Here is a 27,685-nt window from a genome sequence, read left to right as displayed (position 1 = left end):
GGATAAAAGAGGGCCCATCATGGGATCGTAACTCTCTCGCCTTCCTCCTTCTGTCTGACCTGCTGTGGTTTTTCAGTGCAGTCAGTGAAAATGGAGAAATTCCCTAAATTCCTCTAAATGCTTTCAATCTTTAACATAACTTTTTTTTAAGATCACGTTTTCTCATATTACTGGTGAATTTCATGCTGCCTGCTGTCTCACAAATCTTTGCTTGATGACAAACTCCCTTGAAACTAAATACATAGATTTCCTTGTATGAAATCATACATGATCCTGGGTGGGTTTTCACAATAGGGATCAGAGATGAAAATGATACACTGTGTGGGTATGATGAGTCTGAAGAATTCCCAATAACAATGTCAGCCTCTGCTCTTAAATCATGCTTTCTGGGAGGATTGTTTAACTGATGAATATGCTTGATATTTGTTCCAGCATTATCCTGTGTTATAAGAAAATAGCTGTAATGTCTGAGATCAACTGTTAACACTACTGGATGTTTAATTTAAAATCTAAGCACTACATGAATGTATTCATAAATCACAAATTCCAATGAATACAAATTCGTTTTAAGTGTAGTTTTAAAAGACTTAGAAGAAGGAACAAATCTGATTGTGGGGGTATTGCTGCTCCACAGTTTGGGGACAAACACGCAAAATTTGAATCTGGAGCAGGTCAGTGATGTAAGAAGAAAACCAACTATGAATGGCTTTGGAGACAAACAACGCTCTACAATGTATAAAGTCTATAAACATGCACTACGCTGGAAAAATTAAAAGTTAATGCCCCCAGCCCAATTAAAAAAATCTGTTTTGATCAGTACACAACCACTGCACTATGAAATATTTTTTTTGCATAGTATTATTGTTGTTATATATGCTGCATCTGTTTATTTATTCCTGCCCTGTATACTTTGCAGCTTTAACAACTTGAAATTTCCATTTCTGGTACCAATAAAGGCTAACTTACCTTATCATATCTTATCAATATTACCTTTCTGTCTTCATACACAGGTTTCTGCAGGAGACTAACAGACTAATAAATGGGTTCCCAGATTGGGGTCCACCCCATGCTGACACGCAGTGACATTTGAAGAGACCTGAGCTAATTAAAGACATATATATATATATATATATATATATATATATATATATATATATATATATATATATATACATATCTGTGTGTGTGTGTATGTGTTGTTTTTAAAAAGAAATATGTATATATATATGAACACACATCCCGTAGTTGTGTGAGGCAGAGGGGCGGGGAGGGGGAGTCAGAGCTCACAACCATTAACGACCACCGACAACCGGGAACCCTCCTCCGGTAAGCATCACAGTGTCTAGTGACACACACACACACACGCACACACACAGCCGGGGAAGATGGTCGCGGTGCAGACGTCCCCTAATTCGTCCCCATCGGCGGAGTGGATCTGCTGCCTGGATAAAAGGTGGGTGAAAGCACTACATGACCCAGTGCTACGCCGCGCATCCCCACGCAGCAACAACGATTGTGTCGTCTCTGCCCTCTTTCATTCATCCGCGTCAACGTGATTAATCGGAACCGGTGATCGCTGCGTGTGCAGTGTGTGACTGTGCAATAATAACGTGATACGCCTCATTTTGTTTTAGTATATTATCGCTGTTATTAAATTGACACCACTTGCCGCCCAGTTGTACAGACTGCAGTGCATAACAATACACACCGATTTTTTAAAAACAATTCCTGTTTTTGTATCTCCGGTCAAAAAGGCGTTGGTGGCTTCGAGGTTCACTGTGGTGTCTCTGCACTGCATGGCTGATGACGAGACGCACATGGTTTATCTCTGCCTGCTTGAATCAAATAGCCATACATTTTTAAAATACAACTGTGGCGTGATTTGAATAAAATACTAGAGGCCAGCCAGCGCAGGCAGTGTATTTTTTTCTCCTCCTCCCGTTTATCTCACAGTGCTGCATGAGGCTACGTTAGTCTGGGCTGACTGAACAGATTAGAATAACCGAACATCCAATTCACAGTTTGTCTATCAACAGCTCAACAATTCAAATGCTGCAGCGATTAGAAAATCGTTTAGTCCACACTGTGCCTGCCCAATTAACAGTAAAGCTCCCTTACTGTGCTGAAAAAGCTCAGGGAGAGGGCTCGAATAAATAAACATGATGAAGAGCAGCACTACAGTAATTACTCTAGATCATAGGCAGTGACATATATGACATGCACAGCACAGCTCACACACACACACACACACACACACACACACACACACACACACACACACACACACACGCACACACACACACGCACACACACACACACACACACACACACCTATCTGACACATCCTCACATTACCAATGGCAACCTGAAGCAACCATCTTGTCTCCTAATCCTCACCTGGAATAAAACTGAGTGGATAAATGCAACTATTAGTCACTGATAAGGGTACTGACAACTATTAATTAGTCCTTGGGTTATTTTGGCGAGTAATTGATCTGAATATAAATTGTCAGAAATTAGTGAGAAAGGCCTCGTAGCTTTCCAGAAGCCCAGTTGGCATCTTCAGATTTACAGTGTAAAAATCAATGAGTTGTTACCATAAAAGACACATTACCACCAATAGTCAACTCGAGATGCTGGCGCCTTTAAATATATTTTACAATCTGTAATAATTTAGAAATTGTTTAAGTTCCAGATTGCTTCAGTTTTAGTTGCACATATTTTGAACAATTTGCTCAAAGTAGCTTAAATAATTTCCCCCAGGGATCAATAAAGTATTCTGATTCTGATTCTGATTCTGATTATGCTTTTGTAAAAATTCAAAGGGTGTTGTGATCTTTGCTGTGGTCTGGTGAGCAAATGGGGAATGTGATTGGTTGCAGACTTACAGCCACTCCCTATTTAAGAGGGCTTCTCTTTGGCATAAGCCATTAGCTTGGTGGTCTAGCACAGAAACACTGCAAATAAATTTGGTTTCCCAAGTTTAACGATTGTGTTCTGTTTGCAGTTTTGATTGAGTGTGTCCTTCTCCTGCTCACATATCTCATAAAATAAACGTGCAAAATGTTGTTGCTTTTTTCTGTTTAAGTCAGTGCTGAAAACATCTACTGAAATTAAGGCTAGAATAATTATGTTGGAAACTTAAAGTCACCAGTATGCAGTATTAGCTGGATGTTCATAAAGACTGTGCAGGATCTTACTGTAGAGCACTCAGTGCTTTTAAGCTATCCACCTCTTATTCAATCAATATCCAGGAGTGTGTGTATGTGTGTTTGGGAGCTTTCATCTATGCTAACTGTTGATGTGAGCAAGTGAGGAGTGAGAGGCAGAGAGGGGAGGAAGGTGAAAGAAAGACAGAGGTTAAGATACGACTGTCTGTAATATATCTGTCCGAAGACATTTATTGCCAGTGGCTGTGAAGTATGTGGGATAAGATCTTATTTGCTTTGTTTTCTGTTGTACCAGGAGTTAAATAGATGGTGCACTCAACGTACACACAGCACCAAGCCAGATCCAAGTTTATATTTAATGCCTTTTTTATTGCAGGAAAATATTTTTGTCTAGTACTAGGGTGACATATCAAAGTAGTAAGTCTTAGCAAAAGCAATTCCTCATAGGTGAAAAGTATAAGTGTGCGTATTATGTAGGTTAATTTGCAAATCTTGCAAAACTTGATGAGTCATTTCTAACTCTAATTGGTCATTTGAATGCAAAGTGAGCAGGGTTTATGCTGCTCAGTGATTTAACACCATCTCTGGTTGTTAGTGGTGATGCAGATGAGTGTCAGAAGAGGTTCTTGCATACAATCACATAATCTGTGTTGCAGTAATGTATTAATCCACCAGGCGAATAAATCTGTTTGTTTTGAATCTGTGTGGCACTTTGACAGGCGGCCACAAATCAACCTCTGATTTATTTGTCTGTGAACAGTGAATTTTTCCAGATGGTTGTTTCAAGAAACAATCTGCATGACCTTCTGCTGTCTCTTGGTTTTTGTCTTCAGTGTGTCACGCTGGTCGATTTGTTAATCCTTTGTTTGTGTGTGTGCGTATTCGCACACGCCATAATTTGTGCTTGAAAGCTGAGATCTCTGCTGACACGAATAGTGATGGAGGGAGAGGGGAAGGCTGACAAAAGGAAGAGGTCGAGGAAGAGAGGAGACATGAAGGGACAGTGATAGAAGGTGAACAACTCTCAGGTCATATTCTTCTCTCACCAGCGGGGGAGGCAGATTCCTCCCGACAGGAAGTGAGTGAGCAAGCACAGGTTAATGGACAAAAGGGAAAGGGCGAAGACTTAACCAGGGGACGATAACTGACACAGCCCAACAGTTTTACTATAGACGCATATGTGAAGGGTGGTGTTTGTATTACCCATTCAACCCTGCAGAGTTCACCTCCCTGTCTCTCCCTGTCTGTCGTAGTGTGTGGGAGCCCACCTGTCTCAACCATTAACCCAGCCTACTCTGGGATATGACACCCTGTTGAAGCACCAAGGGCCAATACATGAGCTTTAGGTGGATGAGTCAGAGACCAAAAAAAAAGAAAGAAAGAATGTGAGAGGGAAAAAAAGACCCACCTTTCAAAGCTCTGAGCTCGTGGCTGATATGGGAATAGAAGATGGGCTGTGCAACGCAGCCTTTGATCTGTTTTTATTGTGGCAAACCCTTCAAGGTACACGGTACAGGTACATTTCATTGCTTCGTGACACACGTGCTCGGCGTTTATTACCATACGTACCTACATGTGAGTAAAGTGGGAGTCACTCTTGCCTTTGAGCTTGCGGAGCAGACGTAAAGGGATAAATAGGGCGTTTGGTATGTGTAAGTGGTGGCACTAAATGCACCAGGAATCTGTGCTTCTAGTGAAAAGGAGAAAAATGGGTTGCATTTGTCCCTTTCAGTCTTGGCTATCATGTTCTAAAAACTGGCAAGTCTTGAAAGAGGAAGAAGAGAAAAGTAGATGGAGATTAGAGAAAGGTTTAGAAGAAGCAGACAGAAAGGAGCGAGGGCTGGGAGTGAGGGAAGAGGAAGGAGATGAAGCAGAAGAGGGGACTGAGAGGCTCTCATCTGTGAAGGAAGAGCCCACAGTGCATTAGCTATTCTGTATGAACACACACATATATGCACACACAGACACTTACACACACACGTGCAAAGATGAGTCACTATCAGGAAAGAAGGGGAAAATAAGTGAATGAATGGTGCTAAGTGCAGTGTGTTACTCTGAGACATTTTGGCTTGGTATTTTTGCACCACCACGTCTCAGAACAGACTGTTTAAGCTCGCAGATCAAACTTCTGTGTGTGCGCGTGCTTGCAGTCTCTTGTGTGTGCTTGCTTAGATGTCCAACAATGACTTAGTTGTGTGTGTGTGTGCTCAGATTTAAGCGCATTAGAAAAAGCAGCAGTACAAATGAGATCTTACATCAACAGCCTGTGGGGGGCCTGAGCTGAGAGAAACTGTGCCTGCAGCTCTTCACTGTTATCACTAAGACACCAGGCAGAACAATGACAGCGTGCTCTCGCACAAATATTCATAGATAATATTATAACAATAGAGCAGCCTTCTTACTTAAAGGGCAATATCGCTGCTTTCTCACAGTTTAGTCCATTGACTGATAATTGCAACTGTCTAACATGACTGCTAGTGAAAGCATACTGCAGGGTTTTGATTGATTTGCTATAGTTCAGGCTGAAATAGACCTGAATAAGATAGATAATCCATCACACTGAACAAGTTACATCATGCCAATTGTTTCTTGCATAACCCCTTATACACCTTTTTAATGCCTCGTGTGGGTTTAATGGTGGCTCTTCCTCTGCGCAGGCCTGCGGAGCGCTCGGGAGAGGACGTGGATATTATTCTGACCCGACTAAGAGAGGTCAAAGCCTTCCAGAGGTTCCCACCTCCGCTCCTACTGCAGATCTGTGCCTGTGCCTTTTATGAATGCCTGGAGAAAGGCATCACGTGTACGTACACGCACGCTCACAAACCCACAATACTGACAGGAATGTAAAAGGATGTCTTTGATGCTGTTGAGTTTAGTCAGGCTCTAAAGGATTGGAGGAAATCATCATACAGTATATAATATACCTTTTTGTCTCCTAAGGAGAGAGCGCAGTAAGACTTACGATGCACTGGAATGCAAAAATGTGCCTAACCTTCTTCAATGCCTGTTTTTAACTAATTTGTGCAATACTAATATTAATATTATTAATTGTTCCTTGTATTTGCTTTTACTTTTGCTTATGTTGCCTCATCCTCTGTGATTTAGTTCAACTGTGTATCATTTTCCCTAGCTCTCTCCACTTCCCTGATACCACTATATAAGTATAAGTATACTATAAGTATACGATATACTTGCAGGAGTAAGTATATACAGTGGCATCCTCCCAATACTCTGTTCCTCTTGCCCTACTGTTTCCTGGATCCAGTCTGTTTTATATGTTTTCCTTTTGGACTTCATGCTTTGTCTTTTTGATTTTTCTGCAAGCAGTGGATTTTAAATCAATCAGCCAATATGTGATTGAAGCACTGCTTTAATTCAGTGGGTTTAACAAAAATATTATGTCAGCTGTTTAGGAATTACAGACGTTTTTTATTCACAGTCCCCCGTTTTCAGAGGCTCAAAATTAATTGGACAGTTCACCGAAAAGCAGTTTCATGGCCAAGTAGGGCCTGTTCATGTAATTTCATGACAAATTAAACAGACATAATATCTGGATTTGATTAAAAGTCTTGAATTTGCATTTTATAGCTTTTCACATTCATTTTAAATATGAAGCCCAAAGAGATGTCAGTGCCAGTGAGGGAGGCCATCATTAGCTTTATTTTGTTTTGCTTTGTCTGTCAGAGTGATAGAAAAAACTTTAGGGGTAGCCAAAGTATTAATGTGGTGTATTCTTAAAAAGGAGGACTGCAACGACCAGCTCAGAATACCGAGAGGCCTAAAAGACCACAGAGGGAAATTAAAATGGATTATGATAGAAGTATTTCTATGGTTAAAGCTTCTGTTATACTTCCTGCATCCATGAGTCTGAGAGAGTCCAAGTGATTTAAGCAAATGTCATCATCAGAAGATGAGCGCAAGGGTCCGTGTATGCATCCTGCCTGTTTTTTGTGACTGGGTCTCCAGCTGCCTGTGTCTGTATTCACAATGGATTATAATCAAGGCTTATGAAAAACAACTTCTAGCCAAGTCAAGGACACTCCTGAGGAATAGGTGTATCATCTAAAAAATGTTAGGGCATGGGTACATAAGGCTGACAGTGGAACTGGGTCATTATAGTGTTTATTGATGGTGAGACTGCTGATAGATGATAGATGATGATGGATGGAGGATGACCTGTGAAGTGTACATGGCTGTACTCTCTGCTCAGATTTAGAAAAATGCTGCAAAACTGACCCGACAGTGCAAATAGATAATGAAACAAAGCATACTGCAGAAGCAACCCAAGAGTTTCTCAATGCAAAGAAACTGGATATTCTTCACGGGCCAGGTTAGTCACATGATCTCAACACAACAGTGCATGCTTTACAGTTGCTGGAGACTTTTAAGTCATAGAGAGAGCCACAAACAAGCAGCAACAGAAGGTGGTTGCAGCAAAGACCTAAGCAGAGCATTGAAGGGACATCTATGGATTGTAGACTCCACACAGTCACTGACTGCAAAGGATTTTCATCCAAGTGTTAAAAACAATCCTTGGGTTTAAAATCCTGTTAGTTTGTCCAATTAATTCTATATAAGTCTATGAAATTGGGGGATTATAAATAAAACTGTCTTTTTACCGTTAATGCAAATTAAAGCTGAGAGTCTGCACTTCAGTCATACCACGATTGATTGATTTAAGATTCACTGCAGTGACGTAGAGAAGCAAAACTGCAAAAATTATGTCTTTGTCCAACAAATTGTGGACCTATATCCAGTATACTACTTATAGTAGTGTAATTTAATGATCACAAAATCAAGACAATATTTAATGTAGCTACTTTAACACCAGCGTTTTGTCAGCGTTTTGCTTATTTGAGCTCAAGTCAATTGATTTTCAGTTAAAGATAAAAATATTTAAAACGCTTTCCTTTTTAGGTGCATTTATAACCTTTTCAATCACATTTCAGTTTATTGCAAATATATTTATTATCAATTTATCATTGTATCAAAACCTTTTTGGCTGATGTCTCTTTCAGCAGTGATTGTGGTTTATCATCAGATGGCAGGGCATGTTTTTATGAGTGCTTTTGTCTTAGTGACGTTTTTCATCAGCTCTTAATGTGGTTTAATGTATTTTACTGCACGCAGTGTTTCGACAGGGAGACATTGGCACCAGCTGGTATGCAGTCCTTTCTGGCTCCCTGGATGTCAAAGTGTCAGAAACCGCTAACCACCAGGTGAGAGTCACATTGAGAAACATACATGAATAATGACTTGGATGCTTTTGGATTGGTGATGTTACTTTCATGGTTGATATTTCCTAGTGCTCTCATATATTTTCTATCAAACAAAATCCTTTTTAAGGGGCTTCTACTCTGTCCTGTATGTTTGAAAGCTGAATTTGTTTGACTCTTTAGCCTCCATTTGTGCCTCCCTTCCTAAATATACCAGAGAGAAATTGCCACTGAGAAATTTGGCTTCCTCCTTACTTTAAACCCTCGCTGTGAGAGCGTGGAAATAGAGTTATACTATACATGTAGTGGGGAAGAATGACACGTGGGAGGAGAAGGAGAGAGGATTTGCTTCGAAAGAAAGACGGCGATAAGAAGCTCCTCTATTGTGAGACGTCCTTTTCATGTATGTAGCCCTAAAGTGAAATTGGTGGCCTACTTTCTGTGGCTATATTTGAAATGTCAGTTTGGACAGCTGAAAAGGTTTCCATAGCAAGCAGTGTATTTGTTTGAACCACTAAGCAGTGAATATGCGTCCATTGCTTCCCTCTAGCCTACCCAATTATATACAGCACCAAGAGACGTTTGTCTTACAGTAAACAGCAGTTGCTCATATTTGGATTTATTTGCATTCATTTGCACATATTAATCCGTCTGCTTTCCATGTCTGTCCGAGTTCATTAAAATAACCTAATACACATTGCTTGTAGCTACTGCTGTATAATTTCACTGCTTTGTAGCAGCATAGTGAATGCTGCTACAAAGCATGTTTGCTCAATAACAAATGCTCGTCTGTTATAGAAACACAGTAACTAAAAGTTGTCATGTCTGTGTGCAGGATGCAGTCACAATCTGCACGCTGGGGATTGGGACAGCCTTTGGGGAGTCGATCCTGGACAACACGCCGCGCCACGCTACCATTGTCAGCAGAGAGACCAGCGAGCTGCTCCGGATCGAACAGAGGGAGTTTAAGACTCTCTGGGAGGTGTGACATGAGATGAAACTTCATGATTCTGCATGAACTCCATTGTGGAAAGAGCTTTGCTTTTGAGACTTTTATTGTAATTGTGCTTTTAACCACAAGAGGGCTGTCCACCATTACGGTGCCTTTTTGCACATCTATTGCACACTTCGGGTAACTTGACAGTGATTTATTTAAAGTGAGAACAGTGAGAAAAATCTAAACACGATTAGTTAAATGATTCCTTTTTTATTTCTTTTAATTGGATTCACATTTCCTACTTGGAAAAATAAAGGTATTCTCAGATTTCCTTTAGCCTATAAATTAATAACAAAATATTTTAATTCTGAGAATTATTAAAACGATGATTTTAAGGACATTTTAAATGTTGTTAAGCTGCTGTAGAGAGGTTAATCTGTTTGAATTGGTACAATTTTTTAATGTATATGCATAATAGTTTTGGTTTCTTAAACTAAAAAACTATAAAACTATGTAAAACTAACTATAAAGTCCCAAAAATGCCATTACATTTTCTGTTTAGGCAGGTTACACAGATTCCTGCAATAACAAGGCCACAAACAAAAGGACGTACTGTAATTCAGTGATCTGTATCTGCATGTCTGAAATACAGTTTTCTGCCTTGGATGAACTGTCACATTTCTCCAGTGAGGCAGCCATCAAAACAAAAAGCCCAAGGACAATTCTTTTAAGAAACCAGAAGATGCTTACGAAGTTTTCAGAGTATGTTTTCCCTCAAAAAGTGATTTACGCAGCTTGTGTGGAGTTTGCATGCTCTCCTTGTGTACTGCATGGATTCTCTCCTGACATGCTGGCTTCCTACCACAGCACATTACATGCACAGGAGGTCGAGGGATGTGAATGTGAGTGTGGTTGTCTGTCTTTGTGTCTTGGTCCAGGGTGTTTCTCCTTCTTTTGCAAAGTGACAGCTAGGATAGGCTGTAGCCATAATACCATATACTGTATATTCAGTAACTAAATAATGAGTGGTAATGTGATAATATATGCAATCTTATTTTACACTCTCATCTAAGCTGAGTATTCATAAAGATATTTAAACATGAAAAGATCATACACAAGAGGCTATACACTAGGCAAGGGAAATAATATTGATATTACTGTGCAAAAGTCTTGAGCCACCCCTTATTTATTTAGTTATGTAAGGAGCCAGATTATTTTCCAGTTGTTAAATTGAGACTTTCTGAAGTTCTTTCAATGTTTTTTCTTTGGCTATTGGCTGCTTTTTTTTTAAAATTCACTCTCAGTCCAGTCCTTTTACTATTTCCATGTTTTTTTCTTTGTTTGTTAAGAATAAGAATCAAATACATGAAGTATTAAAAAAGCAGCGAACTCAATGAATGAATCAGTGTTGTGTCAAAATACAACTTAGCAAAGAATCTATTTTAAATGCTATGTTTGGGCAAATAGCAAAAATTAGCATTAGCATTTTTGCACCAATAAAGTGACTCCCATGAGGTATTAGCTGAAATCTTGGTAGATCTTAGCCTGGTGGGAAATTTGTCCTTAAGAAATTTTGAGGAAACTGGACAAGTGGAGGACTAAAGAAGAAGTGGAAGGCTTAAACTATAGATATGATATATTATAGGAAAGTCATGTCCTTAAGAACAAATATGTCAAAAACTTGGCGCAGGACCAGAGAGATGCTTCAGACCCTTCAGCTGAGTTATCTGCAGCTTCATCAGAAATGATCTAAGAGAAGGAGAAGGTAAGTCAAGAAGTTATTCTTCAGGAAGGGAAACAGGAAAATTAAGCTGAAGTATGCCAACTTACAGAAGAACATGGTGGAGGCTCTGGCATTGTTTTGGGGCTGCATTTCAGCCAGTGGTGTGGGGATCTTGTCAGCACTGATGGAATTATTAAAACTGAAAAGAATCATCAGATTTCAATGCAACAGCAATAGCAAGTAATAGATTTGGTAATACCAGATATTGAGCTTTGATCTCATTATAGTACTGTGCGAAAGTTTTAGGCAAGTGTGGAAAAAAAAAGCTGTAAACAAAGAATGCTTTCAGAAATATGAATGGTTGTTTATTGGCCCCAAATGTATTCTGCAGCAGAACGACGACCCCAAACAGACAGCCGAAGTCATTATCAAGTATCTTTAGCGTAAAGATGAACAAAAAGTACTGAAAGTGATGGTTTGTTGTTTGATGTGTGTGTGTGTGTGTGGCATTTTATTGTGTGACCCTCCTGCGTCAGCTTTGTGTGCTTTATAAATAAAATAAAAATATGATTTGATAACAAATGATGTAAAAGCTCACAGTCAGTTGCAAAGAGTTACTATATCGCACAACCTACTAGTACGAACACTCACACAGCCTTGCCCCGAGAGATTTGGCTTTGTAGTAGATGCCTCTCCGTGGGCCTCCTTGTTGGAGTTACAAGCTCCATTCACTGTTTCTCTCTCAGAGAGGAAGTCGTGGCAGAGCTGGGCAGCACTTCACTGTAACCTCACAATGAAAGGCTGTGTGGTCTGAGCTGCTGTTTGGTCTGACAGGTGGTTATTTTGTATTGCAGAATCCAGAATCTTTCCGACCCACACTATGGTTCTCATCTCCATACAGTGATTGTGAGAAAACAGTAGTTTTTTTTGATGGTTCTTATTTTTAATGAAATTGCAGGTAATTGACAGTTTGGTTATAAAAAATAACTATTTTCTGTCTGGTGTTTTTTGGCTTTTAAATCAGATTTTATGACCCCTCTCACAAACAATTTTATCGATCACATTGTTTTGATTTATCTGGTCTAAAAAAATAAAAAAGACTTTTCCCCGTGTGACCGTGGATGAATTGAAATTCAATTTACTCAAATGTGATTCCTCCATTTTGTGCTACAGGAACACATGAGACCTAGATAAGACAATAATTGGTTATTAAAGTGATGTGTGCCATCGTATTATTCAGCTCGTAGAGTGTGTGTGCGTGTGTTTTTGACTAAGTGCACTCTGTCTCCCTCTCGACTGTCTATTTTAAGGACAGTGGACATAAAACAGAAAACATGGCCTGAGGTTGTTGTCTTTTGTTTGTTTTGTTTTTTTCCTAATCTTATCTCCAAAATATGGCTCTCTGTGTTTTATGTGTGTGCCCGTGTGCAAGGACTAATTTGTGTACGTGTGCTTGTGGTGGAGACTAAAAAGCTACAGGATGTGTTTGATGAAAGGATGAAAGAAAAAAAGCGCTGCTCCATAATTCTAGTAAAATCGAGATCAAAAAAGTGTTTGAATGGGAAATAGCCTACAGACATGTTTTTATATGTAACAATTACTGCTAATAATTAGTTTGTCTGGACTGTGGTTACTTCATTTCTCTTTTCTGATTTATTCCTGTGCCCCTTTTCACCTGCTCTACATTTCTAATGCCAGCTTCCCCTCTCTTCTATTGGCCACGTTTCTTTTGTTAGCCTCCTTCCTTTCCTCCTCCTCTTCAACACTACTTCTGCCTTTCCCTTTTCTGACTACTAACCCCTTTTCCTACACTAGAGTAGCTCAGTAATACAGAGACTCGAATCACCCTGGTAACCTGTGAGAGAAAGTGGCTTGGTTCCTGGCGTGATCGCAGTGAGAGAGGGTGAGTGAGACGGAGGCAGACAGTGGGGCGACTGTGTGAGTGGAAGGGAGGAAGAGAGAGGGGAGAAAAAAAGGAAAAGAGCAGCTTGTTTTGAGCAGGATGCTATCCGGTGGCGTGTGCGTGAGTTGTAAAGGAGCAGAGGGCAGCTCTCTGGGGTTTCAGTCCCTTCAGTCTTAAGCAGCTGAGTGTGTTAACTCAGGTGAGTCGGACTCCTTGACTTTAACTGTGTCTAGTATGTAGTGTGCATAATCTTTGCTTGTATGTTTTTTTTTTCTGTTGTTGTCTTTTTACAGAATGAAACTCTCTGGAATCACGTTTGTGCATTTTTTAGTATTGACATGAAGTGTTCTAGCTTCACTAGCTTCTGGATCGAGTGTGTGCAAGAAAAACACGGATAGGGGAGCGTTTGTGTCTTTAGGTCAAACAGATGCTGTCTCTGTTTCTCTTCCAGTGTGTGTGTGTATTCCTGGCAGTTGTCAGAAAGCATGGGTTGCTTGATAATGACCTTGCAGAAGAGCAGTGGCACATTCAGACACAAAAGCTCTGGCTCTGTGTGTTTCATAGTCTTTGCTACAGAAATGTACAACTGTAAGAACAGCATCTGCACACATCAAAGCAGTCTAACCCTTGTTTACATGCTGTGTGTGTGTGTGTGTGTGTGTGTGTGTGTGTGTGTGTGTGTGTGTGTGTATTATATAATGTTGTTCTGCATGTAAATGATCTTGGTTGTACAAAGGGCTTTGTTTTGAGGGGCGCTTTTGTGTTCAAGCAACATTGTGCGCTTTAGCGAGAGAGAGATGGAACAGGAATGGGTTTTGATGTTTAAAAGATGTTGGTGCTTTAAAGATGATACCCTGCTAGAGGTGTTTCCAAGGCTGATGTGGCCTCTGATGTGTGTTGCTTTTTAGAAGTATCGTCAGAGCCTGGCTGCACTGTTGGCCCCTCCTTATGGAGCCATGGAGAGTGGATCCAACAATGACAGTGAGTAGATGCACAAGTGGAGACACGGGAATAGAAAAAGACACTCTGGGTGTTGCTTAAATGTTTATTCAATGAACGTTTTTACGCGTACAAACATATTGCAAGTAATAAATTGGAAATGTGCAGGAGATGCACAAAAAAAGATGGAGACTTCTGTATGATGACTAAAAACAGGAAGCAGGTCTTTTCCTTCCCAGCCTGTTAAAAGGATGGATGAGTCTATATTGTGTATATGTAAATATAAAATTGTTATGTTTCTTTTTTTCTAGTTGATATACAGTGCTTTTTTGCTTTTGGGAAGCAGAGCATCCTGTTGTGCTTTAGCATTAATGTGTTTTTCTCCTCAGGACTCACAGACAAAGACAACATGAATTCAGACTCTGCAAACAAAGCTCACAACAAGGTAAATGTTTCCTCTGGATTACATTTTCAACCTAAATGAAGTTCTTAGATTAGTTTACTGTAACTAAATAATGAGAAACAGACCCGGCCTTAAGTTACAGAAAGCATGACTTAACAAAACTCTAGACCATCATAACCTGACTAAAAAACCCACTTTTGTCACTGCTTGTCAAAATATCTCTAAGCAGAAGTTTCTAGACAAATTTAGAACAGCTGAGCAGTAGTTGTGTATTTTTTAATGTTTGAAGCAATGCTATTAATGCATTTTGAACTTAAATATTTTTCAGGTTAAAACCTTTATACATTTAAATGTGCAGTTAAGACTCTTGTTTTTCCATTTTCCCAGTTTTCGAGCCACTGTTTGCAACTTGAAGGGTAGATACATAAAAACCTGATAGTGATCATAATTGAAATTAAAAAGATGCAGTTAATTCAAATACGTAAGTAAAATAAGTAAAAATAAGTAATCATTACATCAGCTCAATGTTTTGTTTTTGTTAACATCCGAAACTGAAAGTAACTTGAATATTTCTTGGAAACGTGTGGTAAACCGGGCCACGGGGGTCATAAAATCGAGCTGTTTTTAACGCTGCATACTTTCATGTTTGTGAATGAACCAGAGTGCCAGAATGAATTTTGGAAGTGCGTGTATTTTCTGAGAAGAGACCGATGATGACTCACAGCTGTGATGCTCTGTAGTTATGCTAATGTTAGATAATGCATGCACACAGAAGAAAGATCCCATCTGCCCAATTAAAATGCCTTCCTTTGTTGTTTTCAGAAGCAGATGTGTATGTGTATGTGTGTGTGTACACACATCTGTCATTTCCCCTGCTGTCTATGCAGGTGCGGCCTATAAAGGATGTGTCTGCTTGTATGTCCTGTGTGTTTTGATACAGTTTTACTGTTTGAGTGATCCATAGTTTACATGAGCAGCATTCAGAATCTGCCCATGTACACATTCACATATCGCTGTAAGAAAAAAATTGTGAATTTTTTGGAATTTTTTGCATTGATTAAACATAAAACCTGAGCTGATCTTTGTCTAAATCATGATTATAGACACGCAATATAAGCAAACTGATGTCAGGCATTTTTTGCACACACAACAAGGCTACTGAATTCTAAGTGCTACTTGTTCTGTGCTACTCAAAATCACATTCTCAATTAATGAGATTTTAACTGTGAAGCATGGCGGAGGGAGCATCATGTTAGGGCCTAATTTGCTAGCTGAACGCTTGGTCGGCTTGCCGGCATTGAGGGGAACAAGAAGGAATTAAAAATGTTATTACTAAAAGTTTTACACAAGAATGTGAGGGCGGTAGGCCATGACATGACACTACAATGTGCAGTCAACCATTTTTAAATTTCTTTTATTTAATAGAAAAAAGAACATTGTACTCATAAATATATTTGATCAGTGTGTGATTATGTCCAAAAAACAGATGCATTGTCATAAAATTAGAATTAAATCATTAAAAATACATAAAGGTGGGCAATGGTTTGTGGAAGCCGCCATGTTGCCCAGCTGTCCTGAATACAGTGGCCAGGATGGACATCGCCATCCTGAATAATTGCATTTTATACACATATACATATACATATACATATGTAGCACAACAAAGGTAGAGGAAAAGAGAAGTCGTAGGTGTTGTGTCATAGAGTTGTGTATGATTATGTATTTAAATAGGGAGGGGGTAAGAAACCAGAAGTCAGTTAACAGAAATCTGTGGACATCTATTGGTGATATTTTAAACACTCTAACTTTAAGGTTGAGTACTGCATCAATACAATGTAGCAAAATACAAAGGTAAGTCAACATCAGAGTGCTTTAACAAGAGGAGAATTTATCTGTTGGAATGCTCGTGTTCTGATCTTAAGCAAACTGAGATTTTGTGGCTGTTTAACCAAAATGTCCCATAAATATCGATGAGCAAGAGCAGTTTTATGGGCGCGAGGCTCCAAAATGACTCTTCATCACCGTGCAGAAGCTACAGGAAACATCAGATGGTTATTGTTGCTGCTAAACAAGTTACTAAATTCATTTCATTTCCTGGCGTGCACTGTGAGTGACTACTCAGTGTATCCAATAAAGAAACAACTGTGGATTCTTACTTGAGTCAGATTGCGATCGGACCACAATCCTGGATAAATAATGGTTCCCAAACTTCTTCTTGCCAACACACACCACTTAAAGCTTGACCAACCAAATTAACAATCAAATGATGGATTCTATCACAGCCTATTTTACAAAAAAATCTCAATCTAGTCAGTCAGAGATTTAGATGGACTAGATGAAGTCACCTAAGCCGATGTCCCTGTGGTCTGCAGATCCCCTCAGAGAAGCTGCAGAGAGCTGGAAAGGTTCTCCGCAACGCCATCCTGTCCAGAGCCCCTCACATGATTCGAGACAGGAAGTATCACCTGAAGACATACAGGTATGTGGGTCTGCAGTTCTGTTTGTATTTCTGAAAAATTATGTGCTTGCAAGTGCTTGGGGAAGCTTTCTGTGGATGTGGTGTTGATTTACAGAAAATTACACTAAGTATTTTTAAACCTCCCCACAGTAAATATACAGTAAACAGTGTGTTTACATGTGTATTGCAGACAGTGCTGTGTAGGCACAGAGCTGGTGGACTGGCTGGTGCTGCAGAGCGCCTGTGTGCTCACTCGCTCCCATGCTGTCGGGATGTGGCAGGCACTACTAGAAGAAGGGGTGCTAAATCATGGTAATACTTAAGTCTGATGTTTCTCATCATGCATATCTTTGGGTTCATTTCTTTCCGTGAGTCATCTTAACCTACTAAGTCAATTCCCAAACCTCAAAGCAGCTGAAAAGCTGGGAGACGTTATTCACACTCCATGCGTAACTTATCGTTTAGAGCGTAAATTAGAATAAAGTGTTATTGAAACTTTGAATTGCAAATTAGTTTTAGACTAGAGCCAGTGTGTCTCCATTTGGCTCTGCGCTGGAATGTGAGTTTTGAATCTAAACATCAATCATCAGGGAGGCTTTCTCTTTGAATGCTAGAGTAAGAATTAATGAGTTTCCAAGCATGAATATAACATATAAATTGAATCCAATCTCAAAGTCCTTCACTTCAAAGAACAAGGCTGAAATGTTCTGAGATGAGAAAACAGTTCATCTGCATGCACGCTCGTTTATACTGATGCTTTGACTGTGTGTGCTTCTCTGCTCTCCAGTGGACCAGGAGCTCGGTTTCTATGACAAATACCTCTTCTACCGTTTTCTTGACGATGAGGAGGAGGACACACCGTTACCTAGTGAGGAGGAGAAGAGGGAAAGTGAGGAAGAGTTGCCGGAGACCATCCTCTTTCTTGCCCAGATTGGCCCCGATGCACTGCTGCGCATGATCCTCAGGAAATCGTCAGTATTATCATTTACTCTTGAAATACAGATTCAAAATACATTAAAAGCAACAATATCTGGCAATATATTGTTGCTTTTTATCCAATAATTAACATTCCCCTCCGATACCAGAGTGCTGAAGTGTTCGCTAATTGAACCCAGTCATATCCAGTCATACCAACATTCTTCATATAAAGTACTAAGCATGTGAAAGAATAGGCAGAGATCATCTGTCATAAGTAACTTTATTGATGTGCATGCATGAAGTGTTTATGGTGACTGCATTGTGACTCGCTCCTTTGTGTCTGCAGGCCTGGTCAGAGAACAGGCGATGACCTAGAGATCATCTATGACGAGTTGCTTCACATCAAGGCCTTAGCTCACCTCTCCAACACTGTGAGTTAGCTGGTGTGCCACTCTTTTACATACAGTACAAGATGCCAAGAACATTGTTAATACATCAGAACCCCAGATCACAATCTTTTTATGTTTAAAAATGGAAGAAGAAGAAGCTGTTATACTATTTATCTCGACAGTGTGGTGCTCAGTCTGTCCTGTGCTTGCAGGCGTTTTCCATGCGCAGAATTAATTAAATGTGTACAGGCTCCAGAAGTACTTTTGTTGTTCTTTTTTTTCGTTTATGCAATCACATTACTGCCATGTGGAAATGTGTATTATACCATTAATAGGTCTGTAATAACTACAGAGATTATATTGGCAACAGTAATTTACCTACTTTCAGGTCACTTTTTATAACCTTTAAAAACCTTGATCTGGGCATCTTCTTGTTTAGTTTCCATTTTTGTCTGCAGGGCAGCAAAATCCAAGAGTTTTGAAGCAGTTTGTTTTGGTTTGCAGGTGAAGAGGGAACTGGCGAGTGTGGTGATCTTTGAGTCACATGCAAAAGCTGGAACTGTGTGTGAGTCTTCTTCTGTCACAGAATACATTTTTCCTTCTGTAAAAAGGTCTTTCAGCCTGTCAGACAGTGCTGGTCCCCTGTGAGGACAAGTTGAGGCAACTGAACTGAACCATCCATTTTAAAAAGGAGATCTAAGATTACTCCAGACAAAGTATTTATAGAACAGCGCAGAAAAAGTTGCATAGATCAGTTTTTAAATTTCCATTAGTGCTATTGATTGCAGTGCAGTCTTAATGTGTATCTATCTTTTAGCAGCTGGAGCATGCTTATAGAAACAGCCATCAGTGGATTACTCAGTAACACTTTATAATTCGGCCTGTGACTAATTGTCCTGTAATTAAATGGAATTTCGATGCATTTTATTTGAAATCACAATATAATTAAATTTACTTACAGATACTTAAAGGTAGGTTTACTAAGGAGGTGAGAAATAAATATACTGTAATTAAATTTAAGTAATGTATAAGTAACTTTATGTAGTGCATGAGTAGTTGTTCTTAAAATTGTGTTAATATTACTTACAGTAATTTACAGCTATCTTGCTGTTTTGTTCTGCGGTGTTAATAAGGTACTGCTCGACAGTTTGCATGTATAGAGAACACAGAGATTTTTTTCTTTTCTTTTTATTGTGAATAAAGAGTCAGTGATAATGTGGTGCTTGCAGCCAATTTTAAACTGAAGCTAAATATAACCTACTCCTGACCAGGTTATGTGTTCAGCAGATGTTACCACGGTGATCTAACCACATAAAAAGAGAGCTACCTTCATGATAGCTAACCCATTAGCATCACCCTGTGCTACACCCATGTAGAGAAAATTATATATTCTAAAAGGGACGTCTAGATTTAACAATTGTGTTTGTGACTTGAGTTCTGACTCTAAGAGGAGAAACATGCCTCACAATTTGAAAAACTTCAGGTGTACAGAATGTGTGTGCTAGGACTAATATGTGTTTGTTTTCATTACCTTTCAGTGTTTAACCAAGGAGAAGAAGGCACATCATGGTACATCATCCTGAAGGGCTCCGTTAATGTGGTTATCTATGGAAAGGTGTGTGGGTGCGCTTGAAAGGCTTCCATCCATCTACCTGCTTATGTTCTTTAGTTTGATACTTTAGCGTTGTTCTAGTTTTCTGCTTCATTTGATGATATTCAGTCTGAATGTAATGGAGCAAAATATGTAGCTCATCAGATCTGCAAAGAGCCGAGCCGTTTTGTGCTCCCTGTAGGTCTGGGGAAACACCAGCAGTGAGTTTGGCAAACTGTGCATAGCTCATCGTGACTCATCACTGTGATTAACTGGCTTAGGGGATTGTACTCATACACCACACAACCAGTGTACAGGCAAATACGCTGCACGTGGATTGATCACGCATGTACAGAATACAAAGATGATTCAGAAAGTTACTCGTCCTTCCTGATATTTTTCTTCAGATCTTAAGCTTGTAAACTGAACATGTGTCTGAGCAAGTTGTGTGTTCATCTGTGTGTGTCAGGGTGTGGTGTGTACACTTCACGAGGGTGATGACTTTGGAAAGTTGGCCCTGGTTACAGATTCACCTCGGGCTGCATCCATCGTCCTGAGAGAGGACAACTGTCACTTCCTGCGTGTGGATAAGGAAGACTTCAACAGGATACTCAGGGTAGGCAGACAGTTATCCCTGATCTGATCGAAGATCAGTGAAGAAAAAATGGTGGAAACATTTAGTTTTTAAAGCCAGCATCTGCTTTCCTCCTTCCCAATGACTATGAATAAAGAACTGATGCAAGGCAGTGGTACACATGTGTACTTATTTCACATAGTAACCCTTTGTTTAAAACTGTGTCTGTATTATCAGGATCTGAAAATAGGGGAGGGAAAATATGCATCATCCTCTGAAGCTGTGTAAAGCAATAATGTCACATAATGCTTTAATCGCTCATGACGCCGCCGCCCCTGTGATGTTTGTCTCCCTCCTCTGACAGATGAATGGTACTGCACTCATTTTGAACTATTCTATTCCGCAGGATGTGGAAGCTAACACGGTGCGTTTGAAAGAGCACGATCACCCTGTGCTGGTGTTAGAAAAGAGTCCTCGAGCCTCCACACTGGGAAACATAAAGTATGTGTTTGGGTGTATGCACACTGTACCTAAAAGTACTTTAAAACTGTGTTTGCAGTATATGTGTATTTCTCTCTATTTTATTAAAAATGTTTGGGTTTTTATGTGATCCTTGGTGACCTTGGCAGGTACACTGTGATATCAGGAACTCCAGAGAAGATTCTTGAGCACTTCTTGGAGACGATGAGGATGGACATACATCACAGTGACCCAGGTAGCAGAGCTGAATCATCAGATTAATTTGGGATCGTATGCTGTCAGGATAGTAAATTGCAGGATACTCATAAGCTATAGCATAAATTATGAATTATTGAAGAGTGTCTTTTATTAAAAAATGTTACTAATGTGAACTTTAAAACAAGAAATTGATAATTCAGTATTTTCTTTACTGTAAAACACGATATTAAATAGGATATTCTGCTGTGGTTTGAAAAGGTTTGCTGCAGAAAAACAGCATTAAAACAAATTTCAGGGGTTTACATGAGTCTGGGTTAGACTCTGGATTAGTACTATCTCTTGACAGGATGAATGCATTAAAGATGAAATATCTGCTCGTTTCTTGCTACTGACTCTGCTTCTTCTCGTGTGTCAGACCCAGCAGTGGATGATTTTGTCCTCATGCACTGTGTCTTCATGCCCAACAGCCAGCTGTGCCCTCTGCTCCTGTCACAATATCCTTTTTGTCTTTAAATTCCTTATTTCCTTCCTGCTGTATCTAAACTGCGTTTCAAAAAAATAAAAACAAACAGGTCTCATGTCGGGTGCATAACCCTGGTTTTCTTCACGGTTTGCTGCGTAATGTAACAACACTTCCGGCGCCATTTTTAGATTGTGAAACATCAGTTTCTGCTTGTGGAAGTGCTGAAGCAGCAGTTGAGCAGCTGTTCCCTTCACACCTTAGTAACAAGTTGTAATCCCAGTTGCACAGGTATTTCTTCCCTAAGCTGTTGTAATGTAAGTTTAGCACTGTGCAGTTAACGCAATACATCCCATGCTTTATTCTATTTTTTTAACATAATGAATGATCTCAAAACTCACTTTATTTTAACTAAAGCTGCTTGAAAGGTACATTTTTAATTGAGGATAAATAGAGACATAGATGTAGGTATCCATATACCTGTGTTTATTTACTTTAATGGGTCAACGCTTTTCTATTTACCTTTAACCTTGTGCGCACGTACCATGTGACATCGCCGCCTGGCTCTGAACAGGAGAGGTTGGAGTATGCACTCAACAGTAAAAGGAGGGCCCTGATTATGACCCTGCGCTGGGCAAACGCACATACCTACCTGCTACAAGAGGAACCTGCTGCGATCTTTTTCCTGGAGGTGAGCACATTGAGCCTTTTAAATGTAGGAAATCACACAGATCCTCTGCATAGTCTGAGTGGTTCTTCCTCTTTGTCTCTGTAGGAGTTGTATGGAAGTCTATCCAATGACTCCCGTATGCTGAGAGCTTTGAAAGATTTGGTACCTGACCTGGAGAAAGTCGTCAAATTGCAGTATGTTTCTGTGGGCTGAACATTTATTGTCATTGCTTTATGCACACGACAAATTCGTTGTATCACTTTAATTTTTTTTCTTTAGCTCCGAAGAGGCCAAAGCAACAAAAAAGGTACATCTGTTATATAACTTTCGATAAAATTTTACAGTCCACTTCACATGTCGGCTTCATCTGTAGTTATCTGGATGCTGTCATATAATTTATTCAACAGAAGACCCTAATACGACAGTTCAGCAACGGAGAGGAAAGGCTGCAGAAGAAACAGCCAATTAGAAATCAAGATGACAGTAAGTTCTGTGCATTTGTGTGATTTATGTATTTTTCTTCTTACTCATATTGAACCTGAAGGAAAAAGACATTTTGACAGCAGTTTGCCTTGGAATGTGCTATTTAAAGTGGATTTTCCCATTTTCATAAGACAGATTAGATAAGAATGTTCCCTTACCCTGCCTGTCATCCTGTCACTTGTGTTTGCACAAAAGGTGTGACAAAATCTTACGGATAGGTTGGCAACATAGATCCACAACACGATTATTTTCCGGTCATTCATGTGTGTGACAGCTGGCTGAGGCAGAGAAAGACCCCAGTCATCACTCTAACAGAGATCCAAGGGCTAACTTTAAAAAAATATAAACTTTTGATTTGATTGAAATGAGCCGGCTTTCATATTTGAATGATTCAGTCTGTGACTACAAAAAGGCGAAAACCTTCAGTGAGCTTTGTGAGCTTCCTGCTTCTTCATGTTGGAAGCAGCTCTTTGTCATCACAGATCAGGAGCTGTCACATACCATATCACTGTATTAATTTCACGTGTGCGTGTGCAGTCCTATTGAAGGTGTACTGCAGCGATCACACCTACACTACAATCAGGATTCCCGTGGCGGCGACGGGACGAGAAGTGATCAGTGCCGTGACGGACAAGCTCGGCACTACCGATGAGCTCCTGCTGGTCCACCTCAGCTCTGCGGGTGGTAAGAAAACAGATCATCTTAAACGTGGAGAGGCATTAACTTGCAGCATCATCTACTCGTAGATTATCTTGTGTACCTTTTTAAGAATTTGCACATGATAGTGTCTTATGTGGCTGTGAAAGCGAATCTGTCCCGATTTTTGTTACAGAAAAACAAATCTTGAAGCCAAATGATGTATCGGTGTTTTCTACTTTGAGCATCAATGGGAGATTATTTGCCTGTCCTCGAGAGCAGCTCAACAGTCTAGTAAGAGAGTAATGTTATGAACTATGCTGTTATTAAACTGCATTACCACCTAGAATTAAATCTTTTTGCAAATATATATAGAAGATACGAGAAATACACTTAGTATTTAGTAAAAAGTGGCCTCGAAGCAAGAAGATATTAGTTTTATATGCTGAGGGAAAACAAAGAAACTGTGTTGGTTTTTGTTTTTGTGCACTTCAAGACTCCTCTTCCAGACCAGGAAGGGCCCACTGCAGGCTCCATGTCAACTTTTGAGCTGATGAGCTCCAAGGACTTGGCTTATCAAATGACGATGTTTGACTGGGAGCTCTTCAGCTGTGTTCATGAGGTATCCTGCTTACCTTTGTCCACATTAAGTGTTGCAAAGACTTTTGTTTTAGAGTCAGAGTCAATTCATTTTCAGCAGTTTTGTTTTTTCACAGACTGTTGTTAAACCGGCAGGATCTCTCACCTCTCAACCTGCTCTTCTTCTTGTTTCCCCGGTCTTCTTCCACAGCACGAGCTGCTCTACCACACGTTTGGCTGCCAAAGTTTTAAACGAACTACGGCTAATCTAGACTTGTTCCTGAGGAGGTTCAACCAGGTCCAGCTGTGGGTCGTCACTGAAGTCTGCCTCTGCGGACAGCTCAGCAAGAGAGTCCAGCTCCTCAAGAAGTTCATCAAGATAGCGGCACAGTGAGTAGGATGTGACTGTTAATGGGACGCACATCACTAAGTGAAGTATTTCTAGCTAACAGTAGAGGAAGCTGAGCTGGGTGTTGTTGGTTTTCACTTTGGTTTCTGCTTGTGTGTGTCTGTCTGCAGCTGTCGAGAATTTAAGAACCTCAATTCATTCTTTGCCATCATCATGGGGATGAGCAACCCTGCTGTGAGCAGACTGAGCCAGACGTGGGAGGTAAACTTTATTTTTTTTAATAATCCGTGGACAGTTATGCTGTGAACCAGATCTGCATGTTGCTGTTGCGTAAATCCTCGATTCACTGAGATGCCATCTGCTTTTCCTGACAGAAACTTCCCACCAAGTTTAAGAAGTTCTATGCTGAGTTTGAGAACATGATGGTGAGTTTCATTTTCAAGTCTTTTGAAATTCATTATGGATAAACTTTTAGTTGTATTCAACCATGCTAATACTGCCGCTTTGGTTGTATAAGTCTGCTGTCTCCTCAGAGTAAAACAGATCCTTCTTCTGGAAATATTTTTTTTCTTTGTAAATGTATCTGGTTTTCAGTGATGAGTATTACAAACAAAATTAGGTTCAAACCTGTTGTCTTGGTGACAGATGCACAAAATAATGGAGGGAAAATCAACTGCATGGCTGTTCACTCACCAGCCATTTCATTAGGTACACCTTACTAATACCAGGTTGGACAACCTTTTGCCTTCAGAAAGGCTTTCATTCTTTTTGCCACAGATTCAACAAGATGCTGAAAACATTCCTCAGAGATTTGGGTCCATGTTGATATGACAGCAACACACAGAAGATTTGTACGCTTCACATCCATGTTGTGAATCTCCCCATCCACCACATCCCAAAGGTGCTCCATTGCACTGAGATCTGGGGAATCTGGAAATCATTTTTCCAGTTTCATCATTTGACCTTTCTGATGTGATTTGGTATCCCTGCTGGAAGCAGTCGTCCCTTTAAGTGGTCATAAAAGGATATACATTGTCAGAAACAGTATTCATGTATGCTGTGACATTTAAATGATGCTCAGTTGGTGTTACGGAGCCCAAAGTAAATATCTTGCACACCTTGCATCACCACCAACAGCCCGAACCGCTGATATAAAGTAGGAAGGATTCATGATTTTATGTTTTTTATGCTGAATTCTGACTAGCATCCTAGAAGTCCTAGAAGGAAGTTTGTGCAGTTTGTGAAATACTCAGCCTGTATGGCACCATCAACTATAGTACTATATCACTTAAATAACCCTTCTTCCTCATTCTGATTCTTGGTTTCAATTTCAGCAAGTGGTCTTGACCATGTTATCATGCCTAAATGCATGAAGTTGCTGCCATGTGATTGACCAATCAGATATTTGCTTCAATGGGCAGTTAAAAGGCATACCTAATAAGTGGCTGGTGGCATAACAGTATGTGTTTTAAAGAAAAAAACTTGATCTATAAATGTATCTAACACCAGAAACTTGTTTGGCAATAGGACCCATCAAGGAACCACCGGTCCTACCGACTTACTGTTACCAAACTGGAACCACCGATTATCCCCTTTGTGCCACTTCTTCTAAAAGGTATGACTCAGTACAGGGCTTTACAGGGCTTTAGGAAGTACTTGAAGATGGACGATTTGGGTTGTGCTTCATTTTAACCTATTTCTTTACAGATATGACATTTACACATGAGGGCAACAAGACATTCATTGACAACATGGTCAATTTTGAGAAAATGGTGAGTTCCTTTTCACAGAAAGAAGAGAGAGCATGTTTTATGCATGCAGTTTTCTCAGTGCCTTGTTGTTCTTCATTCATGTTTGCACAGTATCTAAAGCCGTTTTCTGTTTGTTCCATCAGCGTATTATAGCAAACACAATTCGACAAGTGAGACACTGTAGAAGCCAGCCATTCAGTAAGTCTGCTTATTATTCATGAGCACACTTTTATCCTCTAATCTGTTGGCCTTGCAGACAGACTGTAAACAATCTTTCCCGTCAAATTTTTTTTGTCTGCTTTATCTCTGCCTAATGTTAGATCCTGACATTTGCCAGCCGAACAAGAATCAAGCGGAGGTCCGGGCTTACGTTAGGAAGCTCTGCGTGATTGACAACCAGAGGGCGCTGACGCAGCTCTCCTACCGGCTGGAGCCTCGGCGGACATGAGCTCCAGATCCTCCACCACGACGCCTTCTCTGTGATGTTAGCATAAAAAAACCGATATAAAATAAATCAACACAACAGTAGCAAATCGCAGCATTCAGTGACTTTAGTGTTATTATGGACTATTAAGGACTGTGCCGTGAAAAGCCTCTTCTCCCTGGACAAACAGAAGCTGTTCAGCTGCTCTCTTGTCGCTGTGTCTCAGTCAACAGGCTGAGGGTTCATATCGTACTAATTATTACTGTTTGGGACCTGTTAGATAGAACTGTAATGTATAGAACTTGAATCAATATCCTGCATGACTGAAATTCGTAGACCTTGTGTTCTATACAGTGGATTTCTATCAGAGTGTCCTGTAATGTCGTGCTACCCCAAATGAGCCCTAGTTTACAATAAAGTACTGTACCTGCCTGTAGAGCAAATCGTTCTATCCTGATGATCCCACTCATAGACGCAAAACAGGAAACCCCACAAATTGTAGTGATCGAGACTCTTTGTTTACCCTGGTCAATATTAAATCTCAAAGAGCATACTTACTTTATAATCTAAATAAGTCTATAAGGACCTTTGAAAATCTGTAGGATTTGATGTCCTTTAGGTAAATATCAGTGTCCATTAATTAGTTAGACACTTTAAACCTACTTAACAGAGTATTAGTCAGATTAAATCCTTAATGGTATTACCGGCAGTGTTCAAATGGGTCACTGTAGTATTTATTGTGAGTTTTATTTGGAATTAGGGTGCAGCCAAGCGTATAAACCATCCCGGATATGTTCTGCTGTCAGTTGCAATGTCTTAGATTTGGACTGACTGCAGCTACAGAGTCTAACTTACACTTTGAGGGGAAAATCTTGTCATCTCTACCAGTTGTGTTCAATCCATGTAATTTTATTTTTGTATATGTGTGTGTAGATTTTGAGTGCGTTCTTTACAAGTGTCATTAATTTTGCTTTGATCTCAGGAGCTTTTGCTGTGCTGGTGTGTGTTGAGAACTGCAGCGAGGCTGCCTTTTCCCAAAGCAGCCTCTAACTGTACTCTGTGTAGTCTGCCTTGTAAATAAAAATAGCTAATTTAACAGTTCTAATGGTTTGGTAACCTTCTTGAGACTGTGATATTTCAGTGCGTGTGGTGGAGCTGAAGGGATGACGTTGGAAAATCTGTTGTGCAAAGAATATCCAGGAAAAATCAAAAATATTTCAGCCGCCACTGGAGAAGCCCGCCGCCGAGCTTTTTGACTTCAGTTGACGTCTGAAGGCAGGTACGGCAACACATGAGGCCTGAAAAACTAAAATGTGACAAAGACTGGCATTTGCTTACATGTGACCTCTGTGAAAGACAGGAAGTGGGAGGCACTAGAGTGGGAACTGCTCAGTGTTGTCTGGACTTGAAAAGAGCTGATCCTAGGAATACTAC

General features: G+C 40.0%; 1 protein-coding gene across 2 annotated transcripts; it reads left to right on the top strand.

Annotated features, from left to right (window-relative positions):
• The first annotated feature begins 1,288 nt into the window (after positions 1 to 1,288).
• Positions 1,289 to 27,356, top strand: LOC113011053 (rap guanine nucleotide exchange factor 4-like). 2 transcript variants are annotated; one of them, XM_026150420.1, is made up of 30 exons: positions 1,289 to 1,453; positions 5,828 to 5,970; positions 8,301 to 8,389; positions 9,222 to 9,368; positions 13,858 to 13,930; positions 14,278 to 14,333; positions 16,664 to 16,770; positions 16,940 to 17,061; positions 17,537 to 17,720; positions 18,014 to 18,098; positions 18,561 to 18,621; positions 19,595 to 19,671; positions 20,117 to 20,263; positions 20,628 to 20,722; positions 20,851 to 20,936; positions 21,315 to 21,393; positions 21,900 to 22,050; positions 22,135 to 22,223; positions 22,309 to 22,336; positions 22,437 to 22,512; positions 23,050 to 23,196; positions 23,345 to 23,442; positions 23,645 to 23,770; positions 23,939 to 24,117; positions 24,247 to 24,337; positions 24,451 to 24,501; positions 25,604 to 25,691; positions 25,784 to 25,848; positions 25,971 to 26,025; positions 26,148 to 27,356. In XM_026150420.1, the coding sequence occupies exons 1-30, from the start codon at positions 1,386 to 1,388 to the stop codon at positions 26,273 to 26,275; spliced, it is 2,991 nt and encodes a 996-aa protein (XP_026006205.1). In that variant the 5' UTR covers positions 1,289 to 1,385; the 3' UTR covers positions 26,276 to 27,356. The 2 variants fall into 2 exon arrangements, with proteins under 2 accessions (XP_026006205.1, XP_026006206.1); XM_026150421.1 differs by lacking the exons at positions 1,289 to 1,453; positions 5,828 to 5,970; positions 8,301 to 8,389; positions 9,222 to 9,368 and adding an exon at positions 10,661 to 13,148.
• Positions 27,357 to 27,685: the final 329 nt, after the last annotated feature.

This window comes from Astatotilapia calliptera, chromosome 18 (genome assembly GCF_900246225.1).
Source record: "Astatotilapia calliptera chromosome 18, fAstCal1.2, whole genome shotgun sequence".
NCBI lineage: Eukaryota > Metazoa > Chordata > Actinopteri > Cichliformes > Cichlidae > Astatotilapia > Astatotilapia calliptera.
Note: the sequence above shows the minus strand (reverse complement) of the source record. Positions and strands in the feature narration are given on the sequence as shown.

Excerpts from the sequence above, each read along its gene's own strand:
- LOC113011053 (XM_026150420.1), top strand. The coding sequence starts at position 1,386 with ATGGTCGCGGTGCAGACGTCCCCTAATTCGTCCCCATCGGCGGAGTGG. Across the intron at positions 18,099-18,560 it reads TAGCTCACCTCTCCAACACT|GTGAAGAGGGAACTGGCGAG; the intron begins GTGAGTTAGCTG and ends TTTGGTTTGCAG. Across the intron at positions 18,622-19,594 it reads TGCAAAAGCTGGAACTGTGT|TGTTTAACCAAGGAGAAGAA; the intron begins GTGAGTCTTCTT and ends ATTACCTTTCAG.